Source organism: Mus musculus, chromosome 2, assembly GCF_000001635.26.
Source record: "Mus musculus strain C57BL/6J chromosome 2, GRCm38.p6 C57BL/6J".
Taxonomy (NCBI): Eukaryota; Metazoa; Chordata; class Mammalia; order Rodentia; family Muridae; genus Mus; species Mus musculus.
In genome coordinates, this window is record NC_000068.7 from 11223363 (window position 1) to 11239327 (window position 15965).

A 15965-nucleotide genomic window follows, 5' to 3' on the forward strand; every position below is an offset into this window, starting at 1 on the left:
ATCCCAAGGATCAAGCAAGAGACACACCAAGGACATTTCTACTGAATCACTCACTGTGTATGCTGGCTTTGATCTGGAAACCTAGGCATGGGGGAAAAGGCTTAAGAAGATAGAGAAGCAAGGAATGCCTGCTCACTGGATGATGGTTTGAGACGCTGACTTTAGAAGTGGCTGCAACCCACGGGAAATATGGCAGGGTCCCCATGAGACCAAGGGGCCCTGAAGGGATGTGTAAATGAGAAGGTAATGGAGGAAGAAACTAGAGACTGAGTGAAGCTTCAAGGATGGGGAAGGTGCAGAAATGCAGGAGGGGATAAAATAGGAAGACATTCCAGGGACAAGGGAGAGTTGTAGTCTAGAGCATCGAAACACTGCAGTTCTGCAGGATGCTAAGACAAGTCAGGCTGCCACATGGAGGTGTCAGGGAGTAAGTGACCAAAAGTAGGGATGTAACCTGCTACATACAGTATGCAAGGAAAGGGCGATATAGAATTAAGCTATGAAGAAGGGCAAGGAGGTAGGACAGAGATCATGAAAATAGGTTGTGAGACAAAGCAGGGGGTGTGGTCAAAGCAGGGAGCCAGGCTGAGTGTCATGACATTAGTCATTGAGATGGGAGAGTAAAGGGAGGAACGAGATGGTCAGAGGGCACTGGGACAGAACTCTAATCCCAGTGTTTGGAGACAGGCAGGAGGGTCTCTGGGTTCTAGGTTAGCCTGGTACATAGTGAGTTCCAAGCCAGCTAGGGTTATGTAGTGAGGCCCTATCTTTAAAACAAACACACACACACACACACACACACACACACACACACACACACACACACACACCAAAAAAACAAACAAACACAAAACCTTTTAATTAAGGAAAGGGGAGGAAGCAGATTTGAACTGAAAGATGGCATGTTCCCAGTGGTGCTTGGTGTATACAATGGAAATGTGTATGGAAATGGGAAAGAGAGCTGGGGACGTGACTTTGTTGCTCAGCTAATTATATGGAAGGACTTGCTCCCATCCCTGTGAGAAACAGCTTGGCCTATCAGTCACCTTCCACACACATGTGCTGTGACTTGCAAGACTTTTGTGGATGGTGAGGGAAGATGAAATGGATTGATGTTTTCAGCTCATGGAAGAGAACTTCGCAAGCTCAGTCCTTAGGCATCCTGTTTCACCCGTACATTTGTTTGTATACAGCAAGTTCTGCTTTCTATTTTAATAGCCAAGCAATCCCCCTTCTTTCCTCCATGAGCTCGGAGCCCCCAAGAGCGAGTCACAGAACTTGTCTATGTTAACTTCATCCTCCAGTGCTTAGCACAGATCTACTTTATTTTTGACATGTGTCCACACAATGCCTGTTCTATCTTTTAGATATTTTTATCATGTCCCTGTGACACCAGATTGTTGGAAAAGGAAGACCCCAACTAGGCTGGAAAACAGACATTAGCATTGAGTAAACTGTCAGCAGGCTCTGGGTGATGATGTAGACTAAATAAATCTAGGAAAGTCACAAATCTTCATCACTTTTTAAAATAAGAAATCTCTGCTGCCTACGCAAGACCTCTGTAACACAAGCCCTGGCAAACCGAGAGACTTCTATCTATTTCTGAGGCAGATTCAGTCTGAGCTCTGCTGCTGCCCAGTTAGGAGCCCAGCCTGGAAATTGTGCACAATGAGTCACCAAAGGTCAGGGTGGTAGTAACTTGGGCTCTGTGAGCCAACAATCCCATCCAGATTCAAGTCAAAATGGTGTTTTTACCTTGACTATGAACTAGAACAAGAAGAAGCAAGAATATTGCTGTTACTGAACACTAGACGATAGTTTTCAGACCTATGAGAACTTAAGAAGCAGGCTAAAAATAAAAACTAGAGCAGGGGAGATGGGCTCACAAGCACAAAGACAGGGTCTCAAATAACCTGCACCTACATAAAAGCTAAGCAAGTGTGACAATAGCCTGTAATACTAACACTCCATGGGCAGAGATAGGGATCCTGGGACAAGCTGGCTAGCTACAATTGCAGGAATTCATAAACTCTGTGTTGAGCCAGAGAACCTCCCCTAACAAATAAAATGGAGAGAAATCAAGAAAGACACTTCATGCCAACTCCAGACAGACCTCTGCATAGGCATGCACACACAAGTACATGTACCCACACACATGAGCATGCATGCTCATCACACACACACATACATGCATGCAAGAAGTAAGTATAAAGGAAAAGTATTTAGATGAGGTGAATGGCAGAGATGGGGAAGCAGATGCAGACTCAGACAAGGTTGCTTGAAGGGCTGCTTCAGTGGTAAAGAGCACACACTCGCTTCTCTTTCAGCAGACTAGAGGCGGGATCCCAGCCCTCACACTGAATGGCCCACAGCTGCCTTTATCTATAGCTCCAGCGTGGTAAACTCCATCTTCTGGCTTCCTTAGCTATGTGCGCGCATTCCCACATATACACTGGCACACACATAAATAAAAATGAAATAAATCTTACCAAAAAAAAAAAAACCACACCAAGTTTTGAAAACTATAGCAAACACTGTGATGATTTCCATCTAAAGTTCTGAGAAAACATATTAAGAACACTGGCATTCCAGTGTAGGGGAATGTCAGAGTGGGAAGACGGGGGCGGTAGGTGGGTAGGGGAACACCCTCACAGAGGCAAGGGGAGGAGGGATGGGATAGAGGGTTTCCAAAGGGGAAAGCTGGAAAGGAGAAAACATTTGAAATGTAAATAAAGAAAATATCCAATTAAAAAAAAGAATTTCAGGATAATATATAGAATATCTAGGAAATTGTATATGAACATAATGAAAATGTCAATAAAAAGATTGAAGATTAAAAAAAAAGAACACTGACATTTACGAAGTCCTTTGCCTTGAAGATGAGACACAATCATACTGTGGTCAATGGCTTAGAGGTTTTTAAGTGGCTCATAGCATTCAGTAGCTTAATTGCTTGTATCTGTTTGAGTGTGTTTGTCGCTGACAAGAACAAACCATAATGAAAATATCCAAAACAAATACGGATCAGCTGCTCATTGCTGGGAGCCAATTCCATGACACACATAAATAGACTATGTAAGAATGTTGTGGTGTCATATTTACTGGTGTGACTAAAATAGACTCAGCTTTAATAAACTCCTTTTCTGACTACTGTGTTTTGGGCACCTATGTGAAGAAACAAAACCTTGAAAAAAATGTTTGCCTTGCTGTGCAGCTATCAAACATGACTGTTACATTGAGCAGAATTAACCCTTAGCAATGGAGGTTAGCCACAGACTTTCCAAAGAACTCGCCCTCTACGAGCCAGTCCGCAGCTAAGGGAGAGTCCAGCAATGTGCTTCACAGAGAAGGAAGTGAACGCAGTTGTTCAGAAGGATAGCAGGCTCATTGTAAGCCCTGGCTGTCTGAGATAAAACACTAAGTGGAGGTGGAACACTAAAAATAATATGTCTTAGAGCCCCATACATACAGTGTTTGTCTTTTGTCATTTTTCTAGGGAACAACCATGTCACCGTTTCTTCGAATCGGTTTATCCAACTTTGACTGTGGGACCTGCCAAGCTTGTCAGGGAGAGGCAGTGAACCCCTACTGCGCTGTGCTTGTCAAAGAGTATGTGGAATCAGGTAAATTAACTGGGGTCGGGGGGGGGGGGGAGAAGAGGAGATGGTGGCTAGACTAGACAAGCACTTGGGAGACGAGACCTTCCAGGATGTCTGATGGAACTGAATGTCACAGTTTAGGACACTGGTGACCAACAAAGGCCAAATTCTTTCTTAAGGACTCAGGCTTAGTGATGGCCTCTAGCCATATCTATTCCATTTTATCATTTCCCCCACATAAACAAAGATAAAGAGAATATTTAGTTGGGGAAGAAATCAACTGAGAAGGATTATGTTTATGTATCACCTGTACTAATAGCTCACTGTTTTCAATAACTATAGGCAAATTACGTCTTTCTAATCCTAGATCTCTGGATCAACTCTAAAGACTATAGGTATGTAGGTATAGACTATATACCTACATAGACTATACACACACACACACACACACACAGACTATATACATATATATATGTATACAGTCTATGTATATAGACTATGACTCAATGACTATAGGTAAATTAACCCTAGATCTTGGGAGCAACTCTAAAGACTATAAGTATATAGTCTATTTAGACTATATAGGCTCTATACCTATAGTCTTTATAGTCTGTATAGTTATATAGACTATAACTCAATGACTGTAGGTAAATTAACCCTATCTAATCCTAGATCTTGGGAGCAACTCTAAATGTTATGTCTGTTCATTGCCTTAGCTGAAGAAGTTAGGAAGGATCCTTAATCAGCTAGTATTCTGCATGAATAAAAAGATCATTTCTGTTTTATTAACTATGACTATTAAATAATTAGGTAATTAATGAGGAGAAAACCTGGGTCATATGCCCATGACTGATTTTGTTTGTTTGGATAGCTCTGTCAAAACAATCCCATTGGGGAGGGAATCCACTAATGTTTAAGCCTTCTGGTTCCTTCTTGATCCACACCCCTGCATCTTAATATTCTTAAATCTCTTCCAAAGGAAAAATAGGAAGCTACATCATCCAAGAACTTCCCAGCCTCACCCAGTCCTATATCACTGCATATAGACTATAACTGTATCCCAATCCATTTACACACATACAAAAAGTGTGTTTGGAGAGCCACTTTGAGGGTTCTGGAGCTAGAGCACAGAGAAAAGCACAGTAAAGGTTCCCATAAGGAGGGATGTCCCTCTAGAGTTTCCAGTCTCACGGAGGAAGACAGGCAGTAAGCAAATTTAAAGTGTCCTGACATCAGCAGTGAGGGCTGAGAAGATAAAGCAAGGCTAGGAAGGTCCCAGAGAACGGAACCTTGTCCTCAGTGGGGTGCTTCGAGAAGGACCTCTGTCAGGGCTTAGGAGCATCTGTGGATACCAGAGGAAACGAAGGCTTGCATTAAGAGCCTCTAGCTAGATGCTGGCAATCCTGAACTCTGGGGTTACACATCACACTGGGCCCCCCCACCCCCCATCTTCCTTCATCTCTATAGCTGCTCCAAGTGTATCAAAGCTTAGGAGACTAGATGCTCTTGATTTCTCTTCCATCCAGAGTTCTCTACTGTCTTAAAAGTGAAAACGCTCCCACCTAAACCCTTTCAAATGTCACGGACATCTTTGAAGTATAAAATGGCTGGGTTCTTTCAAAGCTGCCTTTGACTTAATGGGTCTCATGGATCTGGTCCTCTTCCCAACCTCTGGTCTCGTTGACATTTGCCTCCTGCCAATCTTCTTTTCTTTACTTTCTTTTTTTCTTTTTTTCTTCCTCTTCTTTTGTCCTTGCTTTTGAACTTGGTCTCAGCGATATGGATCAAGAGACTTTGTCAGGAAAAGAACAAAACTGTTTTTGCAATAGATTGCCCAGTGGACTTTGGATATTTATTTTTTTATTTTTATTCAGTTTACGTTCTGAAAAGAAATCACTCTAGACGATGCCTGGTTCAAAGATTCGTTCTGTAGAATTTAAACAGGTATTTAGGCTGTGAGGTTGAATTTTCCATGATGAGTCAGTGGAAAGGGGACAAACAGGAAACAGAGCTGTTAGCCTGGGAGCTTTTGGAAACAGCATTCCTCATTATACACACATAGACAGATATGCCGGTTTGTTTTAGCCATCACTTTGATACAGTCTAGAAACACATGGTAAGAAAGTTGTAATGAATTATCTAGATCACATTGGCCTGTAGGAATGTCTTTGGGGCATTATCTTGACTGTTAATTAATGTAAGCAGACCCAGACCATTCCCTAGGCAAGACTCACAAGCAGTGTAAGAGAGGAAACACTAGTCCAAAGCAGGCAGTCAAGCAAGTAGGCTGCATGAATGAATGTATTGCCCTCTGCTCTTGACTGTGGTTATACTATAGCTGCTTGAGTTCCTAGCTTGACTCTCTCCCCACCCCCACCCCCACCCCCATCCTCACGTAGACTGGGACCTGGGGTTTCCACCTAAATAAATGCTTTCTCCCCTAGGTGACATTTTGTCAGGGTATTTTTATCACAGCAACAGAAAAGAAAACAGAACAAGATTCTGAGTTCTGGTCTACGTTATAGGTAGTCCTTAACCAAGTGACTGATAATGTACAGTAAGTGGCTTGCCTCCTGGAGCCTACCCTTCTCTCAACATTGTTGTAATAAGGAATAATTTGACAGGGAAACTAAGAGACAATGATCAATAATACGACTGATTTTCAAGAAATCCAATCTATCATTCATATTTTAACTTAACCGTAAAAGTCTTCCCTTCCCTTTTCAGGGGTTCATGAGCTCCCAACCCCAAACTGAGGAACTATTAACAGTTGGTGATTTTTGAGGGAAAAGTGAGTCAGTTTTCTTTAAATGTCTGGCCCTGGGTAGGTTGACCAGGCTCCAGTGAATGTCCCCAGTCAATGAATGACTGGAGAATACAAATTGGACTTGCTAGAGTATTTACAAAAAAACAAAGAAAAGAACAGGAATCAAATTTGGGAGTAAGTAGAGTAGGGAGAGGGGAACAGATGTAGATATGGTAGAAACTATGAAGAGAAACAAGAACGTAAACTATCACAATACATTGTATGCATGCATAACTTCTCAAAGGATTAATGAAAATTTTTATATATATTTTAAAAGTCACCTCCTTCCTATTCAATTCTTTTTTTAAAAAAATTAGGTATTTTCTTCATTTACATTTCAAATGCTATCCCAAAACTCCCTCATACCCTCCCCCACCCACTCCCCTACTCACCCACTCCCACTTCTTGGCCCTGGCGTTCCCCTGTAATGAGGCATATAAAGTTTGCAAGACCAAGGGGCCTCTTTTGCCAATGATGGCCATCACTTGATCTTTGACAAGGGAGCTAAAACCATCCAGTGGAAAAAAGACAGCATTATCAACAAATGGTTCTGGCACAACTGTCGGTTATCATGTAGACGAATGCGAATTGGTCCATTCTTATCTCCTTGTACTAAGATCAAATCTAAGTGGATTAAGGAACTCCACATAAAACCAGAGACACTGAAACTTATAGAGGAGAAAGTGGGGAAAAGCCTTGAAGATATGGGCACAGGGGGAAAATTCCTGAATAGAACAGCAATGGCTTGTGCTGTAAGATCCAGAATTGACAAATGGGACCTCATGAAACTACAAAGCTTCTGCAAAGCAAAAGACACCGTCAATAAGACAAAAAGGCCACCAACAGATTGGGAAAGGATCTTTACCTATCCCAAATCAGATAGGGGACTAATATCCAATATATATAAAGAACTCAAGAAGGTGGACTCCAGAAAATCAAATAACCCCATTAAAAAATGGGGCTCAGAGCTAAACAAAGAATTCTCACCTGAGGAATACCGAATGGCTGAGAAGCACCTGCAAAAATGTCAGCATCCTATTCAATTCCTAACAGTGCCATAATTTATACATCTGTTGGCCAAGTTTCCCTAAAGTATAAAATTTTGACTTCTTCAACTTTGTATACCCTCAAGATAAATATGAGCAACTACTAAGTGCCCATTGCATTTAGCTTCCTGTGTTATAAAAGAGGAATCAACGAAAGACTTCTCGTTCCTACTTGAGGCAGATTTGTTTTTCTTTTGCCCTACCAATGTCTCTGAATTTCTAAGTATGGTATTTAATGGGCTTATTATTATAAGAAATGATAAAATACTGCTAAAGGTTTCTGCTAATGAAATGATGGAAGGATACATACCAGAGAAAATCCAATGTGAAAAGAGGACATGACAAAATGACTTAATTCAATTTGGAACATCTTGTCCCTGCCAGGTGGCTACTGGGAGATTCTTGTAAAGAGATCAGCCTGGTCACAGCTCCTGTCACAGTGACTAGGACCCTTATTTGCCCTCCCACCTTCACGTGCACATCTGCTGTTAGCTTTGCTGCTTCCTCTGTGTTACTGCCAGCTTCTGATTAGGGTGTAGCAAGAGTGCAAAAACCATCCTCATTCAAGAATTAGAAAAGGAAGCTGTGTGTAGAGACTCGTGTCTGCATTTATGGCACTTGAGAGACTAAGCTGGGAAGGTAGAAAGCCCAAGGCTAGCATGAACTACACGGTAAATTAGGGACCACCCTGGACTATCTACTGATATTCAGAGAGGGGGGGAGAGGGAGAGGGGTAGGGAGAGGGAGAGGGAGAGAGAGAAAGAGAGAGGAGAGAGGGGGGTTTAAAGGTTCTGTGTATCTCTGTGTGTTTGGGGCAGATAAAAAATAATTTTAAAAAATGAAATGATCAGTTGAGCATGGTGGTGTGTGCCTTTAATACCAGCACTTGGAAAGCAGAGGCAGGTGGATCTCTGTGAGATCAAGCAAGGTCAGCTTGATCTACAAAGTGAGTCTAGGACAGCCAGGGATACACAGAGAAACCATCTTGAAAAAAAAACATAAATAAATAATTAAATAAATAAATATTAAAGGATTGCTCCTTGTAAGCGTAACTTATGCCACGGTGTCTTTCACATGAATACAATAGTTTTATGGGGACTTATTTACCTGACGCCAGTGGAATTGGTCAATCATATGACCAAGCTATTGTAGGCTAACAAAGAAAGTGTTTAAAGGCATAAAAGTTTGGACTTTCTTTTTTTGGTTGGTGTATTGCGGGGCGATATGTGAGAGTGGTTGCTTCTTGTAGTTTTGTTGCTGGTGATTTTCTGAGGCATGGTCTTGCTATGTAGCACAGAAAGGCTGTTCAAACTCTCTCTAGCCTCTGACATCAACCTTCTGTGTGCTGTTATCAGTGTAATTGGTGTCCACCACCCTGCCCAGGCGTAACCACGCCCAGCAATAAAAGGTTTTTTAAAGGCTATTTCTTCAGATACTCACTCTCAGAGTGAAGCAAAGCAATGTTGAATGGGAAAAGAACATTTCCAGTTTAAGTTGTTCTTAGATTGTTCTTGCTTAAACTATATATATCGGATCTAGAAGACACAATGTTATCTTGCATCTAACCATGGACCTGTCTCATCTGCCCTAGATTGTCTCAGAGTTATTTCTGCCTTTGCCTCATAATTATGTATAAGCGAGCCCACTATTAAATGGAATTGAATTATTCTCCCAAACTTACAGAAGATCAACAAGACACTATTTTTCTCTTCCTAGAAAATGGGCAGATGTACATCCAGAAAAAGCCAACCATGTACCCACCTTGGGACAGCACCTTTGACGCCCACATTAACAAGGGAAGGGTGATGCAGATCATCGTGAAGGGCAAGAATGTAGACCTCATCTCAGAAACAACCGTGGAACTCTACTCCCTGGCGGAGAGATGCCGCAAGAACAATGGGCGGACAGAAATATGGGTAAATATCAGAGCTGTGAACTGTAGGAAGTCCGTGAGCTTCTGGTCCTCCTCCCTCCACCTCCCAAGCTCTGGGTTTACAGGTGTGTGCTACCACACACAGCTAGTGTGCACCATGATGCTAGCTAGTTGTTGAATAGCCTTAAATGCCCCTGTCCTCCTTAAGGTATGAGGACATGAGTAAGCAGACTCCCTATCACATACTCCTTGGAGATTTGATAATGGCAATGGCTACTCATGAACTGTCGAATGTAATGAAAATGTTAAATCTCTCTGATGCCTGTGTATCACAGGGAGAAGAGGCTCTGGCTATACACAACCATTATTGATTACTCTTAAGCTATGCCTGGGATTATCACTAATTCCCCTTCATTGGAGAGGCTCTTATCTTCTCATCACCCCATCCAAATGAGAGGGCAGAAATAAGGCTCATTTCATATCTGGTTTTCTCTCTCAAGCCTTTGCCCATCTTTCTTTCAGCTGTAATGAAGTCACCATATGCTAAGAATTACGTCACTCATTATTCATGATGACGCATTGTTTTGGGGAACTTAGGTTGTAACTGTGTGGGCAGCAGATGCTTAGAAACAGAAAAGGAGAAAGCAATGCATGAAGGAATAAAACAAGCAAATGAGAATTTCTGTTGTACAAAAACCAGATGAAACATAGCAGTGAAAGCTGCCATCGTGAAAGTCAGAAAAATGTTTTCAGATGTTTATGTCATTTATGCTGAAGGAGCAAAATATCCTTTGCTTTCAACCTGTTTGCCTCTATAATTCAGATTTTAGCAAGATGTCTAAAAAAACTTTCAAGTTCTAACTTTCAAGTGGGAATGACAGAAACCTAGGATTGGCATTTTTGTTGTTTATGGTCTCACGTTGGTTTTGGCTTCTTAAAAAATGTACAGAAATTGCCAAGTGTGGGGCTCTGGCTGAGCCTTACGCCCAGGAAGAGTTTGGCTAGGCAAGAAGAGACAAGCTACAGATCCCTCATCTTACTTTCTGCTCTCTACCTAGTTCCATGAATTTTCTAGCTTTCATCTAACTTATTTTGATGGCATTATCCCCTCCCTAATTTTTCCATGTTTTCTTCTCAGTAAAGGAACAGACAACCAATTTTTTTTATCCCTCTACAGTAGTTTACAGAGCTGACTCACAAGCAGTTTGCCTTTCTGTTTCTGTCTCTTTAAAGTTGCCTTTAACTCCGTATCCCAGATTTTGCTGATTTTTCTCCTCAACCTGCTCTTCCGTTTTGTTTTGTTGGGACAGAGTCTTGTTACATAGGCCAGGCTAGCCTTGAACCATCACAGTCCTACTTCCTCAGTCTCCCAGGTGTTGGGATTGCAGGCATACACTAAACACTGGTGTACACATATAAGACACTTCATTCTGCTGTCTAAGACTGTTGGACATCAGTACATAGTACTCATGTCCTCATTGAGCCGACTGGCAATGCTTTCTGTATTTTGAAGCCATATTGGTTTAGGGTTCTTAGTTTACTTTTTATTTCAAGTAAACTTGAAACCACAGATTATTTTGAATTTATATTACTCTTGCTTCTGTGGATATCAACTGTCATAAAATTGATTTATTTGACAAAAAAAATATTCTCTCAACTTTGCCTGTCATGTCCATCCTGGTTGTCAAAGCCACTCTGGGGCTCCCTTTGTGCTGCACAGGGTTGCAAGAGCTTGTAAAGTTTCCCCTCACTCCCAGAGCTTTGACTTTCCAATTGCTTCCTGACTTAATTTATTCCATCCCCACTACTTTCTTAATGCTAGTGACACTGTGGTGACCAAGAGTCAAGGTTTCCTTTGAAAATGCTCCCTGACTTCCCTGCCTCCATTTTTACAATAATAGAAATTATAAAATGTTGTTGTCCATTCCTATGGTCTAAAGAACATCTCCTTACATTAATCTGTTTAAATTTGTATGAGACTATATAGTTATTCCAAAAACATAGCTTTATTACATCATAAAACTCTGATAGCAGGGGTGCTGTCAGGTTTTTAAAGTTCTTTGAAGACAGTGATTTGCAGAAGGTCAAGCAGCTAAGAAATGACTTCTCAATGATTTCAAATTGAACTCTGGATTCACCAGAACACTTCTTGTTGCCTCTTCCTGTTTCCAGGCAACCACTGTAGTGATGATCAATAATGAGTCCTCTCTTATCTTAGCCTATTTATTTCACTAATGGCACAGTATGATGGCTTTTCATGCATCATATATATGAACATATATGTGCATACATACATACACATACATGTATATATCTATATATGTATATATAGATATGTGTGTGTGTGTATGCATGTGTGTACATATTGATGTTTCCAAAGGAATCTCTCTTTTTTCCTTCTGTGTATGTCACATTACATGGGAGCCTAATAAGCCCTTTAAAAATGACACTTTGCCCTTGTATCTTCTACATAATACTGTTTGTGATATATATTTACACATATATACATATATGTGTAGTACTCATGTAATAGTAATAATATTTAGAATATATAAATACAATGCTTATTCTAAAATACATACCAGATAATTACTTGCATATGCATATATAATGTATATAACATATATAGATATAAAACTCTCAAGAACCACCTATTAATTTTTTCTTTAGTCAGTTTGAAATGGAATACTCTGTGGATCATACCCTGGTCTACCTAGATATGTAACCCACATGGCAAGCAAGAGAAGGGCCCCCAGATCAGGGCTTATCTTTACTACATAAGTCCTATGTTTTTTTCCATGAGAGCAAGAGTTGGATATTTCTGTGATGATTGATATCTGGGGCTATGCTCGTATGCTCTTCAGGTAAGCGTCCTGGAAGAACGCAGACTCTGTATTTCTTCTGTCAATTTTGGACCTCAATTAGAAGGAATGAATTGTCAAGGCATTCTGTAAAAGGATTAGATAGATAGATAGATAGATGATAGATAGATAGATAGATAGATAGATAGATAGATAGATAGATAGATAGGTAGATAGGTAGATAGATGATAGATGATATAGTGCATATATATGCATATATGTGCATGTTTATACATATAGATTTAGATATAAATGCAGGTGCAGATATAGATTATATATATGCACTACCCCAGGTGCTATGCAATTCTGATAATAATGAACATGATGATAATGAGAATGTATGAAGAAGAGCCGAGATCCTTTCTTGAGTGGATATTTGCCATCAGCCATGTAGATTAGATAGTTAGCAGGTCCCAGGGCCAGGGCTGGCTTCATATTCTGACGATATTTCTCTCCTTTTTCTTGCCCAGTTAGAGCTGAAACCTCAAGGCCGAATGCTAATGAATGCAAGATACTTTCTGGAAATGAGTGGCAAGTGACATTTCTTCTTCTTGTTTTGGGGGTGAGGAGGGCATGTCCTGTTCAGGCAAGGCTCCTTTTGCTTCTGCCATATCCTAGGAAAAAACTGAGGAGAAAAGAGAAACGCAACTAATTCTATTGAAATTCTCAATGGTGCTCAGGCAGGGACTGAAAACAACGGTCCTGGTCAGACAAACATTGAACAAATACAAACACATGAGTACAGTGTAAGTGTAAACATGAAACATTAACAGCGCTCCTCTCTAAATGGTGTAAACTCACATGCCTGAGGCTTTTATAGTCTCTATTTTAGTTCGGGAAGTTCAAGTGACTAGAAAAGGCTGCTCCTGCATTGCTGTGTGCATGCATATAGCATTCCTATTTATAAATAATGTTCTATATCCAGCCTTCTGCTATACTGGAATACGAAATAAGAAACTAGAAACATAGACTATAAAATTAGCGTCAAATGCTAAAGCCTAAAGTTAGTTATCTTACATCCTCTTAGGAACAAGGAAGGGTAGAGACTGCCAAAGAGTTTCATTTCCGTGCTGTGCACCGAAGTCCCAGAAGTTGAGCTTACAAGCACTGAGTGCTGTGTGCCTCTGACATACAGTCAGTGTCTCTGTGAATTAAATGCTACCGCTTATAAAATCGCAAGGCACCGAATAAGCATGCTAAGTCACTAACAATAGACTGTTTTTAGTAAATTCTTTTTTACCTCAGGTCTAGTATCACTTAGCCAAAACCACTTAAAACCAGATGGTTTCAGAGTTTGAATTATTTGGGGTAGGCGGGTAGGATAGTTGGTGCATGGGGATTTAAATCAAATCTGAACAGAAAACCCTTTTATTATAGTATTAAGTATCACACACCAACCTGAAGATGTTATACAATAATTTGAATAATTTTTCCAAGAGGTAGTGTTTTATGATTTAGATATTTCTAGGTGTAAATTTTAATTCGTGCTTAAAAATATATTTAGCATGTTGGCTTTTTGACTTTTGAATGAAGATGCTCAAGCGATACCAACAAGAAGTGAGCTTTAGTTCAGAGATTTACACTACTTGCATTTGACATATATTAGTCCTGATATGCCCATATTCAAATAGCATTATGAGACAAACAGGGAAAATACGAACACTTACCAGGTATTTGGAAATATTGAAGCATGGCTATCAAATTTTTAAGTCTGAGGATGAATGTAGCTGTGTGCCTTATTTTTCTCACTTTTCTGGGGAAGAAGTGCATGTTAAGGAAGGAAGGAGTTCTTTGGACTCAAAATTGAAGATGTTCAGTCCACTGTGGTGGGGAAACCATGGCAGCAGAAACTCGGGGCTGTGCAGATCCCAGTTCATTGATGATAATGTCCATGTCATCAATAATGTGTCACTGTCACATTCAGGATGGACATAAAACAATGGGTCTGAATCTGTGCCTGCCTGGAGACTGTCTTGTGGATCTCTCTCTCTCTCTCTCTCTCTCTCTCTCTCTCTCTCTCTCTCTCTCTGTGTGTGTGTGTGTATGTTTCTGTGTGTCTGTGTGTCTATGTTGAATGTGTGTTTGTGTGTATATCTGTCTGTGTGTCTGTAGTATTGAGCTGTATGTCTGTATGTGCATTCTATGTCTCTGTATGGGTCATGTCTGCTTGAGAGTAGTGTGACTGTCTCTAACAAAGTCTTTCATTCTGTCTTTTTGGAACAGCACAGAAAGCATCACATGAGGCAGAAATGAGATACTTTACAGGTATCTTTAACAGAGTTTTAAAAGAGATTAAATCATGGAGTCCAGATGATCCCTACCAGCCCAGACAGCAAACATCATTATTTATCAACCAATATCCATAAATGGTTGCCTTCAACCTTTACGGTAGATTTTAGGACGTTGCTTTCAACTTCCACGCCTGCTGCTCTCAGCCAATGACGCAGAAGCATTGCTCTGTGACAAGGAAGAGTATATAACTTTAGTGCCCGTGCTTTAGATTAGGCAGTAAACGTTGATTATGTGGGAAATCCAAGGTAGGTAAGCTTGATACATTATTCTCTTAAAGGCAATTGAAACAAAGGGTCTGAGTGCCCTAAGTGACTTCCAGGCATGGTACTAAAGTCTGGCTTTAAAGTTCCAGTCTTACAATGAGAGAGAGATTTTCAGAGTCTTGCGCTGTCACATAGGCAGCTGATGACTTAGTCTTCAGTCAGGAAGGAGAGAGAGAGAGAGAGAGAGAGAGAGAGAGAGAGAGAGAGAGAGAGAGAGAGAGAGATCCTAGTGTTCGGCTTAAACTCTCAGCTTGGCTTGCTTTCTGTTTTTTTCTCTTTCTCTTAGGCCGAGATCCAGTCTGTGAAATGGTATGGCCCTCATTCAGTGTGGGCCTTCCCTCCTCCGTTAAAACTTTAGGGGAAACACCCTCACGGGCATTCTAAGAACATGCCTCTTAATTGATTCTAAATCTAGTAAAATTGATAGTGAAGACTAACCACCACAACATTGCCTTCAACATAAGACCCAAACACATCCCTTTAACCCAGAATATTACCCCTAGTCCCCAAAGTGCCCATAGTCAACTTGTAGAGCACTTGGCTCATCTCCAAGAGCTCCCTAAATCTTAATAGTTCTAAAGTAGTCCAAAATCCCAAAGTCCAAAACCTTTTCTGAGAATCAAATCAACTCCTTAGCTGTGAACCCCTGTAAAAATCAAATGGCAAGACATATACTTACAATATACAATGGCATTAAACATTGTACTCGAAAAGAGAGTTAGGGGCATAGCAAAGAAACAAGACTTAAACTCAGCAAGGTAAATACCAAACCTTGTTTGCATGCAGCACCATGTCTGGCATGTAAGGCTTTTAGTGGTAGCAACTGTGCTCCAATTGGCTTGATTCGCCCTGTCCCTCCAGTTCTGTTGCCTGTACATGTAACCCATCTTGGATGGTCCCATTCCATGCCTGTTGCTTCCCATGGCAGACATTCCACAATTCTGGTATCTCCAACATCCTGGAGTCCCATTGTCATAGCTCCATGGAATGGCCTCTCCAGGATTCCTTGCAGAGAGTCCAAGCTTGTCTCAGCCTGTCAAGTCTTGGCGGCTTTCTGGAACCTTGGTACAATCTTGCATAACCCTATCATTCTTGCCTGCATACAAAAGCAGCACCAAGTCAATGATCCAAGTTTTGCTGTTAGTTTAGAGGTAGCCTTGGCCCCCTCCCACCACAGCTCTCAGGCTCTCTACAGTCCACTGCAGCTGAACTGTGTAAAACTCTT

General features: G+C 40.9%; 1 protein-coding gene across 4 annotated transcripts in view; it reads left to right on the plus strand.

Moving 5' to 3' along the window:
- Window positions 1–15965, plus strand: part of Prkcq (protein kinase C, theta) — a 129322-nt gene that overhangs the window by 51458 nt on the left and 61899 nt on the right. The window contains exons 2-4 of one of the 4 annotated variants that reach the window (NM_008859.2): window positions 3497–3623; window positions 9168–9367; window positions 12656–12716. In NM_008859.2, the coding sequence (NP_032885.1) occupies window positions 3506–3623; window positions 9168–9367; window positions 12656–12716 (379 nt within the window). In that variant the 5' untranslated portion in view covers window positions 3497–3505. The remainder of the gene's footprint in view (window positions 1–3496; window positions 3624–9167; window positions 9368–12655; window positions 12717–15965) is intronic. The other 3 variants (XM_030248462.1, XM_006497398.4, XM_030248463.1) reach the window with 3 other exon arrangements.